At 44.0% G+C, this 23,353-nt stretch overlaps 2 protein-coding genes across 6 annotated transcripts in view; both read right to left on the bottom strand.

The window, feature by feature from the left end:
• Nucleotides 1–23,353, bottom strand: part of LOC135498884 (uncharacterized) — a 500,658-nt gene that overhangs the window by 349,784 nt on the left and 127,521 nt on the right. The gene's annotated exons all lie outside the window — the stretch shown is intronic.
• Nucleotides 14,039–17,679, bottom strand: LOC135499068 (uncharacterized). Its single transcript, XM_064789708.1, has 4 exons — nt 17,486–17,679; nt 16,228–16,388; nt 15,078–15,209; nt 14,039–14,678 (listed from the first exon to the last, which is right to left on the bottom strand). Exons 2-4 carry the CDS (start codon nt 16,333–16,335, stop codon nt 14,301–14,303), a joined length of 618 nt encoding a protein of 205 aa, XP_064645778.1. The 5' UTR covers nt 16,336–16,388; nt 17,486–17,679; the 3' UTR covers nt 14,039–14,300.

The raw sequence follows: 23,353 nt of genomic DNA, 5'->3' as shown, positions 1-23,353 counted from the left end.
TAACAGGGTGCTATGCTAACTACTGAGGTTCAGATTGATCATTGCTAGCCTCAGAAATCCTGAGCTTATTGACAGTGAAGAATGCAATTCGCATCATAGTCAGTTCTTCAGCAATTGTGTGTAGAACTGCATTCTGGTCTCTCAGCAAATTGAGATACTCTTTTTGACTGTCATTTTGAGCCATCTCACTGAGCTTGTCATCATTTTTCTTTGTTTTCTTGGCTGTGGGCAATTCTGGATTCTCAGTGGGTGGAACTGAATTAGAGATTGATGGAAATTCATCAACATCCATGAAAAGACTAGAAACGCTTGGGGTTGGTGAAACACTCCTGGTACTGCTATTAGCTACTGGTGAGATACTCCTGGCACTAGTGCTGCTACTAGGGAAACTTGGGGCATGGAGGGATGCAAGTGATCCTGAAGATGGGGTCTTTGACTTTGTGCTCTTCTTAGAGCCAGATCCAACCTGAGTAGCATCTCCAGGAAATGTTGATATCTCACCAGGTGTTACAACCATAAGAGGCCTAACACTCCCACCAACTGGGTTATATAACTGATAATATTCTTCATATTTGGCAAAGAGTTCAACTGAATTTCGCAGCTTTCTTTCTGGGTTAAAATCATCAGTCCCTTCCCCTGAAGTTGCCTGTTTCTTAATCACATCCCTATAATCCCTGCCAAGGTTCTTCATCAAATTCTCTATGGAAGATGCTTCATGTTCAACTTCAGCTCCTATCAGTGCATAGAACTCTGCCGCTTTTCCCTGTTTTTTCAATCTGAGATAAGTGTTTCTTTTGTCAATAATGTGCTGAAGTACTTCTATTATTTTGTTCGCTGTCCAGGTGATTCTTCTCGCTGCCATTTTTCTGAAAGTGGAGATAATGGATTAAATAATTTGACAGCTGAATTTGAATGCAAGTGGCACTGGGGGAAACGCCCTACCCCAATAATCATAGCCAAGACAAAAAAATGGGGCTGAAAATTGAGCAGAACATGGGACCTGGACCTAATGCTGAACAAAGAAAACCTATGTATGTAGATGCATAACTCAGTGACAGGCTTTACCAGCAAGGCCCGAGTCTAAGGGCTCTTGGCTCGGCTCTGATTTTTCCCTAAAGTCAGACCCCAGCGCCGGCATCTATTATCACTTATGCAGAACCCATGGTAAAAAACTCTGTTGCTGTTTTGAAGGGCTGTTTTACCAAGCTTGTAAATCCTCAGTTGAAAGCAATGCCAGGGAAGGAAAGCAAGGACAGCTAACATGGGTTCCTTGAATCTTCGTAATGTTTCCTGGAATCCTACTCTATGTCTGGTCACTATGTGCCATCCAGGCTGAGTGAAATCTACCATTAGGCCCTGATTTCATTTAATTAGATTCATCAAAAGTGTTCAGTTTCGCAGGCTCTGAATAGGTCTTATGTGCTCTAGTACATGGTGTACACATAGCCCTGTGTAGAGAGAATTCCCTGTCATGATGAGTTGATTTTGGCCCATTTTTGAATTAATTCCAGCTTAAAAGATGACAGTTACTAATAAGTACCAACCTTTCTCTTTGATCCGTGTCTTGGGAGCCCCTTTCAGGCATGCACAGTGGGGTAAAATGTGGAATCGGCTCCAAAAGGCTGTTGAAGTGGGAAACAAAATGTCTGCCACTACTATACACCAAACACCTGACACCTAACACCAACACGGAACACTTCAGTCCTTGGTGTGAACAAACACTCGGTGTTAAGGGGTACAGATTAGGTGTGATACAAACACTAACACCCAACACCAGGTGTAAAACTGGTTGTGACCTCACCCACTGTGTCTACTCTATTAAGCCGGTTAAGTTCCGGTAGGCCTATCACACGTCATGTAGGCTTTTTCCACAGGTACTGTTCAACAGGCTTAATAGCGTCTCCACAGTATGTACCAGTAACTCTTGACAGATAACAAAATACTGTAACATGCCTACTGCTACAGATATTGGATCACTCTGCCAGGTACTCCTTATAGATATATACACGATAATGTGACAGAGCGATAAACCAAGTACTGTTCATATAATTGATGAATGTACTTATTACTTTATCGTAATCATACTCACAGATGTCAGAGCGCCACCCCCCCCCCCCCCCCCCACCAAACACACACGCACTCCACGTATTTAAGGGGTGCAGTGCTCGTACTATCGTCATATGAATTTTGATCCCCTTGCTCCGTGAGCCAAAAAAGTAGTTCTGAGAAAGCACAACATTTATTGGAGCAGATCATCCTCCATTTCTGTATCATGGCCTGATTATGCAGCTGGCCTGATACAGATTTCAACAATTGATACGTACATGTTTGCCTCATAAGTGAATTGTTCATTCCTATATAACGGCTGCCTAACAAATAATATACTGTGTCTACTCTATTAAGCCGGTTAAGTTCCGGTAGGCCTATCACACGTCATGTAGGCTTTTTCCACAGGTACTGTTCAACAGGCTTAATAGCGTCTCCACAGTATGTACCAGTAACTCTTGACAGATAACAACATACTGTAACATGCCTACTGCTACAGATATTGGATCACTCTGCCAGGTACTCCTTATAGATATATACACGATAATGTGACAGAGCGATAAACCAAGTACTGTTCATATAATTGATGAATGTACTTATTACTTTATCGTAATCATACTCACAGATGTCAGAGCGCCACCCCCCCCCCCCCACCAAACACACACGCACTCCACGTATTTAAGGGGTGCAGTGCTCGTACTATCGTCATATGAATTTTGATCCCCTTGCTCCGTGAGCCAAAAAAGTAGTTCTGAGAAAGCACAACATTTATTGGAGCAGATCATCCTCCATTTCTGTATCATGGCCTGATTATGCAGCTGGCCTGATACAGATTTCAAAAATTGATACGTACATGTTTGCCTCATAAGTGAATTGTTCATTCCTATATAACGGCTGCCTAACAAATAATATACTGTGTCTACTCTATTAAGCCGGTTAAGTTCCGGTAGGCCTATCACACGTCATGTAGGCTTTTTCCACAGGTACTGTTCAACAGGCTTAATAGCGTCTCCACAGTATGTACCAGTAACTCTTGACAGACAACAAAATACTGTAACATGCCTACTGCTACAGATATTGGATCACTCTGCCAGGTACTCCTTATATACACTGTTATGTAATTGATGAATGTACTTATTACTTATCATACTCACATATGTCAGAGCCCCCCCCCCCGCCAAACACACACGCACTCCACCAATTTAAGTGTCGAACAGTGCTCGTACTAGTAGTCTATAATGACCTCCTTTTCTTATGAATTTTGATCGCCTTGCTCAGGTACTTTTTGGTTAAAAAAATCACCTTTTAACCCATATATTTTCTCTCATTTTCATGATTTTTCATACTGAACGGAAAACAAGAGACCGGTTGTTCAAAGCAAATTTTGTCACTAACGCTGACGTAAACTTAACTTGGTGTTAAGTCTAAAGGTTTAACTGAAGGAGATACATGTATGGCCAAACGAAGTTGACACCAGCATTAGTGGCAAAACTTGTTTTGAACAACCGGGCCAAGGCCAAATAAGTCAAGTTTTCACACATTTTGATGAAAAATCACCCCTTTTAACGAGTTACAAGAAATCTTTCTGAAAAAGGACCCCTTTTTGCCCTTTTCTTTGACACCCTAGATTTGACCACGGACTAACCCCCGTTCCCCTATGGAAAACTGGATCACACACGCAGCCCCCTAATCTATCTCGGGGGGGGGGGGGGTGGTGTCAGAGTCACTTATCATATAACAAAGGCACTGTTCTTTGACCTAATGTACTGTAATCTTGGATACAAGGTACTTTCTAAATACACAAAGATAGGAATGGGAATTGATAGTAACCCCTCATACCGAGTTAAGTTGGCTTAGTTCTGTTCAGCATTTTACAAGACAAAAGTGCATTGATTGATCACTGACTGACCAATGTACGGGTCTTTGCTTATTATCACAAACTACATTTTACATAAGCATCCCATCATAGATTCTATTATTTCCAATGGTAGATCCACTGATGGCCCATGGGCCATCCATTGATAGTAGTTCTGTCATAGGACAGTTGGTCTCATAAAAATTAATGTAAGCAGCAAAGTACAAGAATGTATAAACCGTGTCTTTATACATTCTTTGTAAAAAGTATTCAGACCTTTTGAAATTAATAATGAATAATAATAGTTTACAGGTTCTAACCTAATTTCTTTGATGGCCTGTTAAAACAAATTACAGCATATTCCATACATGGATCTATAATCCTAGATACGACTATGTCATGAGTTCAATCCATGGATCTATCATGGGGATTTTCCATTAGCCATCCATGTGTGGTGATCTGGTAGCTCTTGGTGTGTTGGCCTTAGGCCAGATGGCGCCACCAGTCTCTTCGGAGGCTGCCGGGTGACGGGACCATGATGAGACACCGTAGGAGTGGGGAGGGTGAAGACGGCATGGTTTTAGATGAGATGTGAGGATTCTGTGTCGAAGGAATAAAGGAGTTTTATAGACATGAAGGTATGTTAGCGTGAGTTAATGCCGAGCAAGGAGAAGTACCCCCGACGAAACTTCACACTGGTGACAGCTGTACAGGAATTCTGGACCCGATCGCAGTTAATTTCCCAACTTTGCCGGCCCTATCTGACACTCGCGCTTGCGTGCGGGCTTGTTGTATATACTGCGGCAGTGTATTACGGCCTCTTGTTTTTACGCCGTTCGTTTGTGTGCTACTGTGCTATATTTAATTGAGTTTTGTGTCGGGTGAGCACTGCAGGCATTGCCTAGACACAAGCATTAGTGAGTTGTAGCGCCGTGGTTGGCTTTCATGAACTTTCTGCCTGGATTTTTAGTATAATTATATTGCCAGTCTCGCGCACTGCATGGCTGGTACTGGGCTAGTCCACAAGTGCGAATGTATGGTGGCCTGTTAGGTGTGCTAACGCTCTGTTCTGCATTACCAGTGGTACACGCTCTGTAGTGCCAATCACTATAGTATTGTTCATTAGTTAATGATATTGTGTTTCTATTGCGGTAATTCTGGTCGGCTATTTGTTGTGGTGGGAGAGTATACTTGTTTATTGCATATTCATTAAGTATTATCGAAACTCATAAATATGGCTGAATTCTTTGATGTGGTGACGGATCAGAATTGTAGAACTCCGATAGTGCAGGGGGGTGTGGTCACGGCCATGGACACCCCACGAGGACCACCGAGGGCTGCTGGAATATGTGCACCACCAGGTCACAACCCTTACCGAAGAGTGGGATTTGAGGACTTCCAGCGTAGTGGTCCCCGTACATTGAACCTGTCCCCGGCATCACCTGGTACACCCGCTTTGAGAGCCAGTAGTACCCCGCTTCCACCAGTGACCCCTGCTGGACAGAGGACACGGGAAGATTTGGATGCTGGTGCAGACAAGGGAGAATTGATGTCATCATTTCTGGACTCGTTTACATCCTTAGTCGAGAGCAGATTGAAACAGGAGGGGACGGCCCGACATTCCTCGGCAAAAGTGCAGGCCCCCAAACCATTTATGGTTAATCAGAGCTTTCGGATATGGCTTGAGCGCTTTAACACCTATGCTGACCTGACAAAAATACCTGTGTCGGAGAGGAGGCAGCAAATTCTATCGCGTCTTGACCATCAAGCATACATGGCTGTAGCAAATTTGCACTTGGCCCCTTCCTTGACGTATGAGGAGTTCTCTAGTGCACTTGAGCATAGATTCCACAATGTGACCCGTGAGGACTATAAACTACAATTAAGGGCACGCACACAGGGAAGCTCTGAATCTTACGAAACATTTGCTGACGTTTTATTGGAATTGGCCCTAAATGCTTATCCAGAAAGTGGGTTTTCCCTACAACAAGAGATGGCAAAGGACCAGTTTCTGTTGGGAGTGACTGCCACAGAACCTGTTAAGCAACAACTTCTCATGAGTTCCCCAAAATCCGTGGGAGAAGCCATAAGGAAAGTGCGTCAGCTAGAGGCTGCACAGCTCCTTCTCAAACAGGGGACCAGGCAGCGTGAGGATAGGAATGATGGTAGTGCATCATCCGGGAAAGGCAGGGTGGCAAGTGCTACCTCTGGGACCACTGCACCGAAAGCAGATTCAGACATAAGCAAGGTTCTGGACCTGCTGCAGAAGATGGAATCCAGGATAAGCAAGTTGGAATCCACCGGCACAACAAATTCTGAGAGGACGTCTGAGGACATGCGCTGTTGGCGTTGTAAGGAGTGGGGTCACCAGGCCCGTCAGTGCCCAACCATAGAGTGCTATAACTGTCATGGCACTGGACATATGGCCAGGTCTTGCCCCCAGAATGATCAGGAAAACTCCAAGTCGGGGTCGTCACGGGGCGGACGGACCCTCAGACATCAGTAGAAGCTCCAGCTGGCATTTGGTGTGGGAATGAGTCACTGGTTCTCCGAGGTAACGTTCTGGCTACCTTTGAGAATGGCACTGCTCTAGATTTGCCACCTTCTGGCTACATTTCCCCAAATGCTGAGCATGTACGGGTATCTGTCCCTATGGATCACCTGATGACCTCCAAAGAGACCATCCATAGAGTCCCAGATGACAACACCATTTCTGGAGGGCGGCATACTGGAGACACCGCTCTGGGTATCTCTAGCACAGAGTCAGTCACCGCTCTGGGTAAGACTGAAACACCATTACCATCGACAGGGACCCTAAACCCAGATGCAGTAGAATTTCAGCCATTGGGCGGTACCAACCAAAGGAGACCTCTCTCTATTGGTCAGATTACATTTAAAGACACCAGCTTGTATGTAAATGGAGAAATTGAAGGTACACCAACCACAATGCTCCTTGACACAGGTGCAGCTCTTACTCTAGTGAGTGGCGACCTCTGGAGAAGATGTCCAAGTTCTTCAGGCCGACCACTCCAGGAGGTAGATGCAAGCCTAAAGTCTGCAACAGGAGAAGAATTGAAGATTCTTGGGATGGCTGATGTACCATTAGGCCTTGGATCCTCGCAGTTTAGCCACCCAGTTGTGGTCGTTGAGAACCTAGCCCACGAGTGTCTACTGGGAAGTGACTTTCTTCAAGCTCAGGGTTGCAGTATTGACTACAGAACTGCCACCCTTGAGGTGGCTGGGAATGAGGTGCCCCTACGCAACCAACAGGGTGTCCTCAAGGTATGCAGGGTGATCATGGGGAGGAATACAAGAATACCTGCAGGAACGGAGATGATCCTGGCCGGGAAACTGTCTAGGAGCAGGAAGGAAAGCCATCTCACCCCAGGTCTGATAGAAGCTCAAAAGGGCACTATAGGCTTTACAACAGGGAGGTCCCTGGTGTCATCCGACTATGGGAAAATGCCGGTGAGAGTGGCGAATTTCACTGACAAGCCAATTTTTATCAGGGCCTGCAGGACAATCGGTTGGTTCCATCCAGTGGCAGAGGTTGGGTCAGCCGAGAGGATTCTGTCCCCTGGGATGGATGGATCCCCACCGGTAGATAAGGAAGGGGTGCAAAATCTGAATATTTGTTCTGCTGGTAAAACCAAGGTTGAGACTACACCGGAACAGCCAAGTACGCTGGAAGATGAGGCCAGGTTAGGAGCCTTGCTAGAGAAGTTAGAGGTGACTGAGTTGGGCCTTTCAGGACAACAGACAGAGGCAGTGATAGATCTTGTCAGAAGGCATCAAAAGGTATTCTCAATGGGTGACTTTGATCTGGGACAGACGCACATAGCCGAACACACGATCGACACTGAAGGAGCACAACCCATCAAACAGCGCCCGAGGCGAGTGCCACCTCATCAGCAAGAATTTGTAGACAAGACCATCAAGGAGCTCCTGGACCGGAACTTAATTCAAGAGTCACAGAGTCCTTGGAGTGCCCCAATTGTTCTCGCTCGGAAACATGATGGGTCATTTCGCCTTTGTATAGACTACCGCCGATTGAATGCCACCTCAGTAAAGTCTGCACAACCACTGCCAAGGATAGATGAAACTCTAAACAAGCTATCGGGCTCTCAGTTCTTCTCTTGCCTCGATTGTGCAAGCGGGTACTGGCAAGTGGGCATGGCGCCAGGAGACCGGGCCAAGACCTCGTTTGTTTCGGGGGTTAAACAGTATGAATGGCGTGTTATGCCATTTGGTCTCACTGGAGCCCCGGCCACCTTCACTAGGCTGATGAACATCGTCCTTGGGGGCTTGGAGTATTGTCTAGTATACCTGGATGACATAATCGTCCACTCTGAGACATTCGAGCAGCACCTGTCCCGTCTTGAAGAGGTTTTCACTCGTTTGGAATCGGCTAACCTCAAACTGAAGCCATCCAAGTGCAAGCTATTCCGACCACTTGTTAAGTTCCTCGGCCACAAAGTGACGAAGGATGGAATCTGCACCGATGAAGACAAGATAGCCAAAGTAGCTGAATGGCCTACCCCAGCGAATGTGTCGGAGGTTCGTTCGTTCATGGGACTTGCCACTTATTACCAACAGTTTGTGCCAGAGTTTGCCCACATAGCAGCGCCTCTTCACAACCTGACAAGGAAGGAGGTGCCATTCGTGTGGTCCGAGAAATGTGAGATTGCTTTCAGGACGTTAAAGGAAAAGTTGATCTCTTCCCCAGTATTAGCTTACCCAGACTTCAGTCCAGAGGCAGGGGAGTTTGTCTTAGACACAGACGCCAGCGACCAGGCAATGGGTGGAGTCTTGTCACAGAAACAGCAAGACGGATCAGAGAAGGCGATTGCTTACGGAAGCAAGGTGTTTCAAGGTGGGGAAACCAATTATTGCACCACGCGTAGAGAAATGCTGGCACTAGTAACATTTGCGGAGCACTTCAGGTACTATTTGCTGGGGAAACGCTTTCGAGTGAGGACTGACAATATGGCTGTCAAATGGCTGTCAAATTTCAAGGAGCCGTCCGGTCAGGTTGCTCGCTGGTTAGAGAGGCTGGCCGAATTTGACTATGAAATAGAACACCGCTCTGGTACAAAGCATGGGAACGCAGACGCTCTGTCAAGGCGACCCAAAAGGATGCGTCGACATGGGGACTGTCCTACGTGTGGTCCCACGGAGGCCAAATCTCCAACCTTACAGGTGAGTGCAATCCAGTCGCCAAGGAAAGCCACCGGACTGAAGACACCCGAATTCATGTGGAACCGGGAAGAAATCCAGCAAGCGCAAAAGGATGACCCTGATTTGAGGTCAGTGTACCTCCACGTGTCGGAAACAACTGACAAGCCACTGGAAGAAGTAATGATGGGATGCAGTAGGACGGAGAGGGCTGTATGGGCCCAGCACCCCAATCTGGTGATCCAGGAGGGCATTTTGTACTGCAGGGCTCCAGAAAATGACAGGCTTCGCCTAGTACTGCCCTCATCTTTTGTTAACCCAGTGCTGGAGGAGATCCATAGTGGTTTTGCTGGTGCCCATCTAGGAGTGGCCAAGACCCTTGGGAAGGCAAAACAGCGTTGCTGGCGCCCTGGCTTAAAAAGGAATGTGGTCGACTTTGTCAGAACTTGTGAAATCTGTCAAAAATGCAAGGGAGGTAAGCGTAACAAGGCACCCCTTAAGAGCATCCCTGCAGGCCGCCGCAACCAGCGGTTGCATATAGACATCGTTGGGCCGATCAATCCACCTTCCAGGAGAGGCCATCGCTACATCTTGGTGGCACAGGATGCATTTTCAAAATGGCCAGAAGCCTGGGCTCTGAGAAATCAGAAGGCCACCACCTGTGCTAAGGTTCTGGTGAACGACTATGTTTGTCGATTCGGCACACCAGAGAACCTCCACAGTGATCAAGGGAGGAACTTTGAGTCCACTGTGTTTGCTGAAATGTGCCAGCTGCTGAATGTCCACAAGAGCCGTACCACAGCATACCACCCCCAGTGCAATGGGCAGGTGGAAAACTTCAATGGCACACTAAAGGATATGCTGATGACCATGGTTGACCAAGAGGGATTGGACTGGGATGAACACCTTCCAGCATCGCTTATGGCTTTCCGAAGCAGCATCCAAGCATCCACTCAAGAGACTCCATACTGCATGACATTTGGGGAGGAGATGACAGTTCCGTTGGATCTGGTAATTGGTGCTCCAGAGACACCCTCCATCGAGACAACGGCTCATGTCGCGAAACTCCGTGACCGAATTGACTCTGCCCACAGGAGAGCTCGAGAGAATTTGAAGTTGGCCCAGAGAAGGCAAAGGACACACTACGACTTGAAGACTAAGATGACATCTTTTGGTGTGGGTGATATGGTGTTGCTACGTAACCATCATGTGAAGCCAGAGGAAGTGTCAAAGTTCCACAGACGCTGGGAGGGACCTTTTGAGGTACTGGAAAAAATATCTGAGGTGAATTACAGGATAAGTAGAGTGAATGGACGTAACCGGCGTCCTAAGGTAGTACACCTCAATAACCTCAAGGTTTTTCACTCTCGTGCTGAGGACCCACAGGCTGAACAAGATAGCAACACCGGGACTAGCCCAAAAGCAGGACAAACTAGAGAAACTCTTCTGCAGCCAGTTTTTGACTCAGTACCAACTTCCCCTGTATCTGGTGCCTCTGGTGCAGCGCTCTGCACACCAGAGGTGGTCACTGCTCTAGGTAACCATGACAGCCATTCCGACTCCGAGAATGCCTCCGGTGCAGCGCTCTGCACACCAGAGGTGGTCACTGTTCTAGGTAACCTTGAGAGTAGCTCTGATTCTGCGCCAAGCGTGACAACTGATCCACCAACCAGCCGCAAGTTTCGTCCTAGGGACGATCTAAGAAAACCAGCTCGCTACAGATTGTCCATTGGTTGTTGCGTCAACCATCTGGCCCAGCAGGATCGCATTGCCAGAAGGAAGGCCCTGTGGTTGAAGAAAGGGCGGGAACTCCGTGGAAGTCGACCTACATAATCAAACTTTCTGCTCATTACTTTAAGATAATTTCAGGGCAGGATCTGTAGGAATCTGACTCTTTTCCTACAGCTGGGAGGGGATGAGGGAGGTTGGACTCTTTTTGATCGAGTACATCCGCCGGCAGGATTAAAGTGGGGACCCCTTTCCTAGCGCTCTGCAAAGGATTGGTGGTGGGATCGCTCTGACCCATATGGACCCCAGCCCAAGTGTTGTTTTATATTCTTCCTTGTGCAATTACCGTGTTTAGAAGGACGTTCTCTACTCGGATTTATTTTTGGATATTTGTGTATTTATTATGTTTTGTTTATTCTGAAGTGTCACACTAGAGACATAGCTAATGGACACGTGAAAGACTTGTACAGTGAAATATTATGAGACTGGAGTTTACTGTAAAGGACTGCTGATTTTGGTAGTTTTCATACTCAGTTCTTGATTCTGACTGCTGAGGGCGTGCCGGAAGTGCATTTAATCATTTATTATTTTTGTATCGAAATTTGATAACCATGTATTTTGTTTTGTATGACAACCGTGTATTTCGTTTTGTAACTGCCTGTGTACCGTGCTATGTAGTGTTCGATCCTGAGGCTCGACCAATTTTGGTGGGGATGGTGTGGTGATCTGGTAGCTCTTGGTGTGTTGGCCTTAGGCCAGATGGCGCCACCAGTCTCTTCGGAGGCTGCCGGGTGACGGGACCATGATGAGACACCGTAGGAGTGGGGAGGGTGAAGACGGCATGGTTTTAGATGAGATGTGAGGATTCTGTGTCGAAGGAATAAAGGAGTTTTATAGACATGAAGGTATGTTAGCGTGAGTTAATGCCGAGCAAGGAGAAGTACCCCCGACGAAACTTCACACATGTATGGAATGTTCATGATCAATCACCATCAGCCATGTCTGCTAGCTGTGGACAGGAACTTTTTTCTGTATAGCTGGAAGTGATTTGTCTGTAAACAACTTAGACAATCATTTAACAATAGATGCAATAGGTTAACAAGATTATTTCAATTTAGAGGCCAAGACACATCTTATGCAATGTACTTATGATGAGAGTTTCAAGAGACACTTCAGCATTTCATGATGTGCAACAGTAATTTAGCCCGAAATTAAATGGAACAAACAAGATGAAGATGAAGAAGATACTAGCATTCCAAGATGGCAAAACTTTGAACTTTGCAGTCCACATGAGTACAAAGAGGCTAAGACACATCTCATGTACCCATCAATCAGCATCTTAAACCCCCCTCAAGCTTTACCCCCAAAAAATAATTAAAATTTGATGCAAAGGCGGAAAAGTGCTCGTCTCAGTATTAACCACCACTTTCAACAAGCATCCCAGGTTTTTAGTTGAAGATTCACATCATTGTGAAACTGTAAACAAATTCAATGAACTATCATAATGATCTTCTGCTGCCTGGTGTAGTGGTGGTGAATCTCTAAAGCAACCTGGTGGAGACTTTGTTGGAGGTTTTGTTATGTGATGCCAGTCTTGGATATCCCATCGCTGATCTCAAAACATCCCATATCATTGAGTTGCTGAAGCCTATGCACTGCTTTCCATTGCCTCAAAAAGTTAAAGTTTGTCTTTTTTGTTTGTTGCTGCTTTGCTTACTGCTTGACCATGCTGCATGCTCTGTTGAAATCTTTACGAACATCAACCTAGGGACGTCATGCTTGACTCTGTGTTATAAATCAAATCAAGGTGTTTTGACTGAAAAATAGTCTTTGCACTTCTCTTTTGATATTCATTCATTCAATATTTACAGTTTGCGTTTTGTTGGCTCAAGTTTGTGGTCTGCTGGTCTGCTGATGAGTCCCAGAATGACTGCATGGGCCCAATAACACTTATTGGGACGAAACTCAAGGGATTGATGACAAGAGCTCAACTAAAAGCTGCAATCTTATGTACTTGTCAAGCTGAGCAAAACGTGATCAGATAGGATAATTTTGGACAAACTACTTGCAGCGTCTTAATTAGTGTAGCTCATAAAATCCCTCGAGTCCAGGCCTTGAAGCCTTGTCACTCAAAACTTTCCTGCAGCTGGAAGCTGTGAATGATGATTCAAGATCATATTGAAAGATGGAGGCATGGCAATGAGTTTATAGTTTTTAAAAATTGACAGGTTACCATGGCAACGCATTCTTAATTCTGTGATGATGGGATCTGCCAAGAATACGGTCAGGTCTGTCAAGCTACCGTCACCAGTCAAATAATCATGGAAAAGAAATTATGTAAGGCATACTTCTGACTATAAATGGCCCTACATCAACTAGAAACAGTACACAGACATGGCATATACTATTTACACACACTCTGACAGCCTACACAGTATACAATGTAAAATGTACATGATGGATTTCACTGTTCACTCTGGATTCAGGCCCATCTCATAGGCCAAGCACATGTTGACCTGAAAGACTTAAAGAGATCTTGTCGTGACCCAAGTCTTTATTTTTGCGTGGCTGATGGGTAGTTAGAATAACTAAATTGGAGATCCTCTTACGCAGTTCATTGAATGGAGCAGGTAATGTTATGCAATGTTAGCCAAATAAACAGCTCACATCAGCAACTACCTAGAGGACCTTGAAACTTCTAATATCTAACCAAGGAAGCTTATTCCCGCCATAGGTTTTAACCGGGCCGTTCAAAACTCCCCATTTTTATAAGCATTTCTTGATAGGTTCCCTTTAAGAGGTTTGAATTGAATAATTCCACTTTAACCCATCCCAGCCATGATTCTAACACAACTTGACATTTTGATAGAAAGAAAGAAATATACACGAATGTACGACAATTCTGTCGCTGTACGAACAACCACAATGTTAGTTCATTGGCACTTACTTAGGGGTGGTCCATAATTTTTAACATTTTCACAAGTGCACAAAACGTACTCTTTTGGGCAACCCCCCTCCCCCCCTAAAGTGTACAATCCCGAATGAAAAATGTTGATGGCCGAATGACCCACGTTCCAAAATACACAAGCAAGGGGGTTCTAGTTGTGTTTCCTGGTTGCATTTTGAACTTGGTCAGTCATTGCCCGTCGACATTGTTTTCAAAATAATATAAACAAGATATTGTTCATATTCATTGCTGGGTCGGCTGTGAATAGTGGTATCACTCTTGTTAATTAACAAAAATAGCGCATCAAAGTCACCACGTGCGGCCATTGTCTTGTTGAATAGGAAGCAAGCAGAGCTAACCGTGTGAGCAGCGCGCGAAATTTAAATGCGTCCCGCGATTCGTACAATACAGATGATCAACATTTTATTAATTTCTTAAAGAAAGTGTACATTGGTGTTTTGACCCCCTCCCTCCCCCGTACGTATTGTACGCTTGTGAAAATGTTGAAAATTATGGACCACCCCTTATTAGCCAGGGTGGTTTGGTCATTTATGAAAGAGAGGAAGATGTCTCCTCACTATCTATTTGATCGTACCTGTCTTTCAACTCTCTGGCCACAGTCCTAGTCAAACAAGCACCGTTCTCTGTCAATCTAAACCCCCACAGAACAACACTCGTCACATGAACTTCATCCAGCCGTGGTACTTGCTTTTTGCTGATGTTGTTGTACCATGGCCGGCAAACTCCATTCCAAGACCCATGGAACCAATGAATCTTGATCGTGTCCTCATTGATATCAATCACCTTGGCGATCCATGGTCTACCCTCCTTTTCCACGGTGTATATTGCCGCCAGATCACCAATCTCAATTTTTGTTCGATCTACCTCTTGAATTGCCGGCATTTGTCCTTGATTACCAATGATCACCTTAAACAAATAAACTGTGAATAAATTCATTATAAACTACAGTAGAAATTGATTATCAAGAATCATTAATAAATCCAGCAGTGGTGAGCATTACCCAGTTTACAGCATGTGACAAGGGTATAAGGACATCGAAATAGTAGTCTGTTTATCTTGCATGAATTACGCAGAGATGATGAGGAATTCCCCACCTTGCAGTGGAATAGGATAGCAAAATCTCACTATTGCAACCAACTCGAACAAAATGATTGAAGCTGATGAATTTAACTTCAGACCAGAGGGGCTCATTCGAATAAGCGCTATTAGCCCAAAGATTCAACCCTGCAGCTGGAATAAGATAAGCCTTGTTTTTAAGTTTTTGCTGTCTTTTGTGTATTTTGTTCATTCAAAAAATTCACTTACCGCTGGGCATTGTTGTGTGAGGCCGGATCTGATCTCCAACAGATGCTGCGGTACGTCTGTCATATCTTCATCAATTTTCCAAAAGCCGATCGTTTGGCTGATTTTGGGCAGCGGCCATTCCTTGTCATTGACCTGCAAGTGCAATACCAAATTCCACTTAAGTGATTATCTTGTCTGGGAAAAAGCAGTTGTGTTGGAGAAAAGTTTGGTTGATGATGTTGTGAAATCTTTGTCATGGTACAGTGGTAGCAGGTTCATCTTTGTTATTTCAAACTTGTCATAGATCACCACCGTACATGTAATTTCTGGGGCAGCTCTGCATTTTTGACAAGTTTAGCCAAATGGGTAATTTACCAGGATTTTTTCTGACTTTGATGTTTGACTCAACAGTAAAAGCATTTGAAAAGTTTGAGCCAAGTTGCATCAGATTTGAGCCAACCAGGTTTGAGTTTAGTTTTGGCGACAATGGCGAGTGGCAGCGCTGTTAAGTTCTTGGAAAAATTAATTGTTTCGATGAGTAAAGTTGCCTTTAGATAGCACTCTCATTCATGAGTGCTGAGTAAAGGCCCCGACCAGGTTCGGAATCGGCAAGCCTTCTTTGTGAAGGAATGCACAAATGTTGTGATATTTCTTGACAAACATGACTGGTGTCTCCACTCACCCAATCATCCTACCTGTAACCCTCCTCTTTATTTCATTTTGTGTACCGGGTCCTGTACACAAAATCATGCAGTTCGAATAATTCCATGGCATAATATTCACAACAGCCTGCAGCTTGCCGTGACAACAGCCTTTTTATCATTCAATCTGAGAGTGGCTCCTCTATTCTTCTCACCCACAAATCAATGCACTGTACACGTATGATTCAATTTTTAAAGTGCTTCTTTTTCTTTGATAATAGAAGTTACTGGATACGACCAGTCTTTATAAAGGCTTGGGGTTGTTTAATGTTAAGCAAATTTTTCCTTTTCCTTTTAGTCTAGACACTTTCGAATTTTGATATTGGAAAGCATTGTTATCAAGTACATGCACAACTAACAGCCTGCTTATGATGCAGTTACCTCAGGTTTATTTAAAATCCATTTAAAATGATAGCACTGTGATCGAGCAAGTTAAAAGCTTTACCACAGTGACAATATTTTTAGCTTACGTTAGGATTTTCCAGTGCTAGGAAGTAGCGGTCCCACCACTGGTGATCTCGGGACACCAGTCTTGGCCCGAGAGCCTTGACGCCTTTGCGGACCTCGTCCAGCTCCATTCGCTCGGTGCTGGGTTCAACCACTGCTTGTTCGTCAGCTATATCTGGGAAGCCTGAAATTTCAAAACAGAGATTAGGCAAGTTAAATTCAAATGAAATCTGAGTTCAATCGTCTCTTCTAATACTGCCCACATTGCAAGAGATGATTTTTCCATCCTCAGAAAGCACTAGATCCTAAAAAAACAATGTTATATAATATGTCAAGTTAAAGTAAACAGTAATTTAACCTATCTATTCAGGTACACAGTGGCTCTTCCCTTTATGAGCCGACACCTCTCTGCTATACTGAGGACACCTTCTCTATTTAAGGACACTGCCTTTGGTCCCAAATTGGTCCTTTCCATTCAATTTGACCTCTGTATGTGAGGAGCCTCATGGCCTAGTGGTCAACACTGCTGGCCACCATGCAATAGGGCCCGGGTTTGATCCCAGGGAGAACCAAGGTTCTTATTTCTGGATGAACCAGCCTGGCTTTCAGGAACTAAAATTCCTGGCTCTTCACAGTCCTTCGAATGAGACTTTAAACTGAGGTTCCTTGGTATCTGGTGTCTATGCCGGGGCAAGCTAAGTGAGGAACATGAGTAGCTTACGTGGACTCTATCTCTCTCGGCACGGAAGTATATCCCTGGCCACGCCAAAATCTGACCACTAGGCCAATAAACCCAATTGGCGCATAACCGCAGTGGCAGCGCAAGATACGCTCATCCCGCCTTGGAGGAGGATTGCTCCTAGGAGAATGACCCCTCCAAGTGCCAAAGAGAGAACGCAGAAGAAGAAGAAGAAGACCTCTGTATTCAGTATCATTTCTCAAACAAAGGACAGCAGTTGACTGTGGTCAGCCCAAGGGTGTCCTTAGAGAGAGAAGTACTAATGGAATCGAACCCTGGACCTCCAAGGGCCTGGACTCGGCTGAAATATAAACATGGAAAGTACCGGCAGGTCTCTTTCAACCTCCATTTTGTTGACGGTATGTCTTTATCAGGGCAATATACCAATGGGCAAAGTAATTTAAACACTTGAGTAGAATCGCGCGAAAAGGCATCTCACGTTTGAAGTGTCTTGGTCTCGGCTTAGCTAAAAAGTAGTAGTAGTACGTGTCGTTTGCGTAGTCAGTTAATCACCAATGACAAATTTACATGTATATCTTTACCTCAAGGCATGTCATGCCTGGTCCCTCAGGGCTCCACGGGTCATCAGCCCACAGGCGATAGCGCATCCTTGCCTGCCCATCTACTTTCCTGAATTGGAACTGGTGTGGCTTGGATTGGCCACTGAAGTTGACAGGCAAGAATGGAATTATGTGGTCACGCCAGTTGAACACACTTTGTACATTATGTACTTCAATCTTAGGCGAGAATGTGTCTTTGTCCGTTAGTCCATCCATGAATTCTGAAACCATAATGTTAAGAGGAAACCTAAGACTAAGTGACTTCATTATGCCAATGTAAGCAAATACCATAATATGTCAGTTTGCATCCTCAATCGTGTCAGAACAAATTGCCCAAATAATGTCGCCCGCTCTTGACTCAATATTCTAAAAGGCCTTGGTCACAGGATATCGATGTTTCTAATGGAAAATGCCTTACGCCTCATTTTGATTTTAGTGGTTCTTGGTATCGCAACCAAGGAAGTAGAAAAAATGTGTCCGCCATCTTGTTTCCCCAGTCTAAATGTTTGAGGAGCGTTGCCACAATTAGTTAGCAAGAGAAATAAACAACTGCGGACTGTTTCCCAATTACTTTTGGGCACTACAATCTCTATGCCTCTGGTTTTGGTCTGCATTTTTGGTCGACCCGAGCGATCTTGATAGGACAACCAATTCCTCAATTCTAAAATCAGTGAAACATCAAGTCGAACTTACCATCCAGAGTATTGATATTGCCGCAGGAAGAAATGGCTGTATTGATACATCTGCAAGAAGACATTGCAACTAATAACAATTTTACCAGGATTGGTGTAGATATGATCCACATGTTTTGAATATTTTACCCATTTAACTAAGACCATAATGTTTTACCATGATGTATTTGCATGGTAATGTACACATCGCTGAATGTGACGTCCTCCGACATTTGACATAGGACATGTAGGAACACATTTTCAACAATGAGTGAATGGTCTTTTGCCAGGAAACGATCTCTTTACCTGAACATCTGATCAACATCCTCATGCGCATGACCAACTGGTAAGAAGTTCAGAGATACCTGAAAACAAGTATTTATAAGAGAACAGTTTTACTTTTCCACATTAAAAATGCAATGCACACCTTTTGCTTTTATATTAAATAATTTTTCGCTCGAAATTAACTACCGTTTGTAGGTCGGAAATAGTATGTTGTAATTAGAACTGATACTATTACTAGGCATGTCCCTATGTCCATTGAGTTCCTTGTCCTCTGGTCATCACATAGGGCAAAAAAAGATAGTATTGAATGAACTGATGTGTCTTTTCGGTATCCACATGAGGAAGCTTACCTCTTCAAAAACATCTATATGCACAAGGAAGAACAAGAATGAAAGAATGTAGCGATTCTTGTTCTCCCTCCAACAATTGTCCATTTGTAGATGGAGTTTGGGTTTAAAGATGCGGTGGTGCATTAGCAGCACATCAAGCAGGATGGAAATGGTCAAATTGGAGTCGTGAGGATACTCATTGACATCAACGTAAACTATTGCGATGACGGAATCTGTGTCCTCGGAAAGACCTGGAGTGTAGATTGAATCAATTTATCTAATATTTCAATTAAATGAAATGGCCAGGGCCATTGTGCTCACCTCATGTGGAGGAAAGATGGATAAAGAGCATGGTATTGTGTCATGTAGTGTTAGGTTTGATGTAGGTCCAAGCAATTACAATTTCCCCAAAATGGCCAATTTACAGTACATTCGACCTCTGTGACCTTGAAAAGTAGGTCAAATCAAAGAAGACCCGGGTGACACATTGAATGGTTGTTAGAATTAGATGTACCTATGATATAAAATTGGTGCCAATCGGGCAAGTCATTACTAGGAATAATGGCATTTTGAAGAATTTAGGATTTGGCCCCCTCCCTGGAGGCCAAACGGCAAATCAGATCGCACCAAACTTCGGTACCTGAGATCACCTGACCAAGGGGTACATGTGTACTTAATTTGTGATCAATAGTCATTGCAGTTAAGAAACGTGCCATAGTTACGGCCTGACGGCGAATTTACGCCATTTGACCTCTGTGACCTTGACAAGAAGGTCAAATTAAAAACCTGTGTGACATATACTGTATGGTGGTTAGATGTACCCATGATATCAAATTGGTGGCAATCGGGCAAGAAGTTAGGGAATAATCACATTTTTAAGGTTTTTGGATTTTGCCCCCTGGTGGTCAAGTGGTGAATCATATTGGACCAAACTTCGGTCCCTGAGATCACCTGACTAAGGGGTAAATGTGTACCAAATTTGGTATCAATAGTCATTGCAGTTTAGAAACGTGCCATCGTTACATCCTAACGGCCAATTTACACCATTTGACCTCTGTGACCTTGAAAAGGAGGTCAAATCAAAAACCCGGAGGATATATGATGCACCTTTGCTAGAAGTACCTACCATATTTTTTTCAAAATTTCCCGACTACTATTAAGGGAGATATTGCATATTTTCACTTTTAACGTTTGGCCCCCTGGTGGCCAAACCATGAAACGAATTGGACCGAAACTTGGTCTCCAAGGTGTCATTACATAAGGGTACATGTGTACCAAGTTTCAACTCAATAGCTCTAACAGTTACGAAACGTGCCCTGCTAACGGACGACGGACGACGACGACGACGACGACGACGACGACGACGACGGACGACGGACGCCACGGTATAAGATATGCTCACCTCTGCTAAGAGGTGAGCTAAAAATGACCTTTTGGGTGAAGAATGGGTGTTTTTATTGAAACGAAGCAACTTCTTACTTTTCACTTTTAGATCTTACTCCATTTCTAATACTGTCATCACAAAGTGGAGAACTCTACCATAAATGTCCATTCCATGAGAATCTGAATAGGATAAGAGCACTTCTGAAGGAAAGTTTTCCAGTAACTCCGAAGACTCTTCTTCATTTATAGGATTTCTAGTGATTGTAATTCTTCTGATGTTTTCTGGATCAGAATGATCCCAATCAACCCCATGCTGTTCAAACCAGGCATCATCCCCCTCATCACCATCAACATTGGGATGTAAAATATTTTGTATAGCGGTTGATTAAAATTCTCAATGCGCTGGATAATTATACCTCCGAACCAAAGCTGTAAAGGGGTCGATTGTGTTCAGTTCTGATACGGTGATTATTGTTGGCATTAATCCAACGTCGTAGTTCATTATCAATGATAGGAATGAAAGTGTAATGTAGACAAAACATGAGTTTCATTTGTGACATTAAGAATTTCATGTTCATCCATGTAGTAAAACAGTTTGTAAAATATGTTAATTACTTTGGTAAAAACATCCCTCCAAAGTCTTTCCACTCGTTGGTTATGGACAGAGGCACCAATCAACACACTGCCTCTGTTTGCACCCATCTTTCGATTTTGGAATTCTGTAGCATGGACATATTCTCCACCACCATCGATACGAATGTGACTGGGCTGTCCATACCTCTGATTCCATTGATGAATACTCGCAGACACGTTCGGGCTGTGTTTTCAGGCAAAACCCTTATGAACGGAACCAGACACCGTGAAAAAACCATCAATTGCACTATTGATCACCAATCGTCACCTGTGAAAAGTAAAAAATGACAACAATTTATGTTGAATTGAAGGGACATAAACAGCATTGCCGAAACATAAGAAGAGTGCTGCTCCCTTCTATCCTACCATGTAATGGAAATTTATCATTTATGCCGGGGATAAATACCTCAAATTGAATCATGGGATACAATACACATACAAAAGGGCCTGACTCAATTGCAACAAGATAAATTTGCAGGGGACTTTTTATATTCTAAATTTAATTCTTAAGCTACCTACTGGCTAGCTACTGTAAGTGTAACCCAGAAATATTTTGCCAGATTTTTGCCTGCAGTTTACTGCAACACTTGACAGTTTATGCGTATATACATTGCGCACGATGCACAATGCATAATGTATGAATTAAGTTCCATTTTGTGATTGTTAATTTCAAGACGAGGTTGGTTCACAGAGACCTGAAAGTTATAACGCCTGCCAAAACTATCTGGATGCAGTCTATGGGGGGGGGGGGGGTCTGGCTTGATTAAAAGGCCTGGACCTGGAAGAAAGATGAAAGAGTTAATGCATTGGCCACCCGTTGCAGGCAACTGATTATGATTAGTCCTGCAATGAGACATTCATAAAACCGAGGTTCATTGAATTGTTATGAACAGCTGGCTATCCCCAAAGCTACCGCACGGACTGTCTGTCCTGCATATCCTGATAGTGAATTTCGGTCCGATCTGATTCTTGACTTGGCCACCAGGGGGCCAGAAGTGGAAACCTAAAAAGTGTGATATCTCTCTTATATTATGAGTGACTCGTTTTCAATAAAAAAATTATGGTAGGTTCTCCTAGCAAGGATGCATATTCCAAGCAGTGATACATCACGACTTTGGTTTGACCTATATACTATACATGTAGCATGTTTCCAGGATGCATTCCTTACCACCAAATATCTATACGGTGAGTACAACTGCCCTCGCCCGTTTCATGGTTTATTCGTCGCACCGATTCTTCACCAGTTCCTCTCTGCTTAATTCACTCAACTTCTGGCGACGTGTTTGAACTTGAAAATGGTTCATGTGGCGGTCGACTGTCTGGCGACTTCACATTCCGAGCAACTTTCTCCTGGCAATTGAAGCCAGAGTAAAGCCAATACCCAGAAGATGCTCCAATTGTTCTTTTGTAACAGAATATTCCGGGTGTCCCTTTCTTTCTCGACTTTCAAGTTGACATATTGCAAGAAGTCTGTCTGGAAGTCTGTGAGGTAATTGGAGGATGTCCTGCGTCAGTCTGAGGAGCTGGTGCAGTTTATAGTGGCACAGATGACTGCGTGACCCTGCGGAGAATTGCTATCGTTATTGTAACTATAACTTGCCACTTTTTTGAAGAGATGGTTGCGGTTCTTCTGTTATTGGAATCCTCCTGGTTTGGCTTGGACATGATTAGATCTGGATTGGTCCGCTCTCCTTGTGAATATCTCACCCATATCATATCCTTTATCGGTCGGAATGCGAACATTATTACTTTGGACCAAATGTGTCAAAAGTTTGGATGATTTGTTCACGGATATCGTTAAATTTCGACGGAGTTCAGATCGGCATTTTTGGACGATTTTTGGACTATTTATATGGGGTTCAAGCAGGGCCTTCAGCTGTGGGAAGCGTTGAGCGCGTCACGTGCACCGAGACAAATTTCGTTGCGCTTGATCATGAGAGCCATAGCAGTATTCCGCCAATTTAACAATGCAAGTTCATGTAAAATTCACTATGATCCCTGTGAGATGTCCTTAACAGACGCTTTGAACAGCTCCGCCTGGCCATTGCTAGAATGGAAGTAAGGGCTGCTCGTAGTGTTTAAAGTTCGAAGCACTACGAAGTCCTTGAATTATTTAGACCGGTGTGATGTACCGAATCTGACAAAGTGAGATTCAGCTTCTACACAATTGTCTAGTCTATAAAGATATTTTCGAAGTACTCTGCCCACTTGTTGCAAAAATCAGCAGAGCTATGGTAAATTGTATAATCAAAGCTCAGTGCCGATGGTGGAGGACGCCGATGCCTTTTCACCAGTTTCCAGAATTTAAAAGCAGAGCTCAGACTGTTGTAAAATTCATTCTCAACATTTCTTCATTAAATTTCTAAGATCTGCACGAAATATGCGCCTGTGCCGCTTATACTCTACACATTTGGTTGAGTTCGGTTCACTCGATTTACCAGCTTTTAGCCACTCGTGCCTACGAGGCGCATGTTTTCGTGGAGAGATTTAAGATTGTCATTCCAGTGAGGACGGTGTCGTTTACGGGAGTTCCTTTGTGGAATGGTCAG

This window comes from Lineus longissimus, chromosome 14 (genome assembly GCF_910592395.1).
Source record: "Lineus longissimus chromosome 14, tnLinLong1.2, whole genome shotgun sequence".
Classification (NCBI taxonomy): domain Eukaryota; kingdom Metazoa; phylum Nemertea; class Pilidiophora; order Heteronemertea; family Lineidae; genus Lineus; species Lineus longissimus.
The sequence above is the reverse complement of the archived record's forward strand: the minus strand, read 5'-3'. Positions and strand labels throughout refer to the sequence as shown.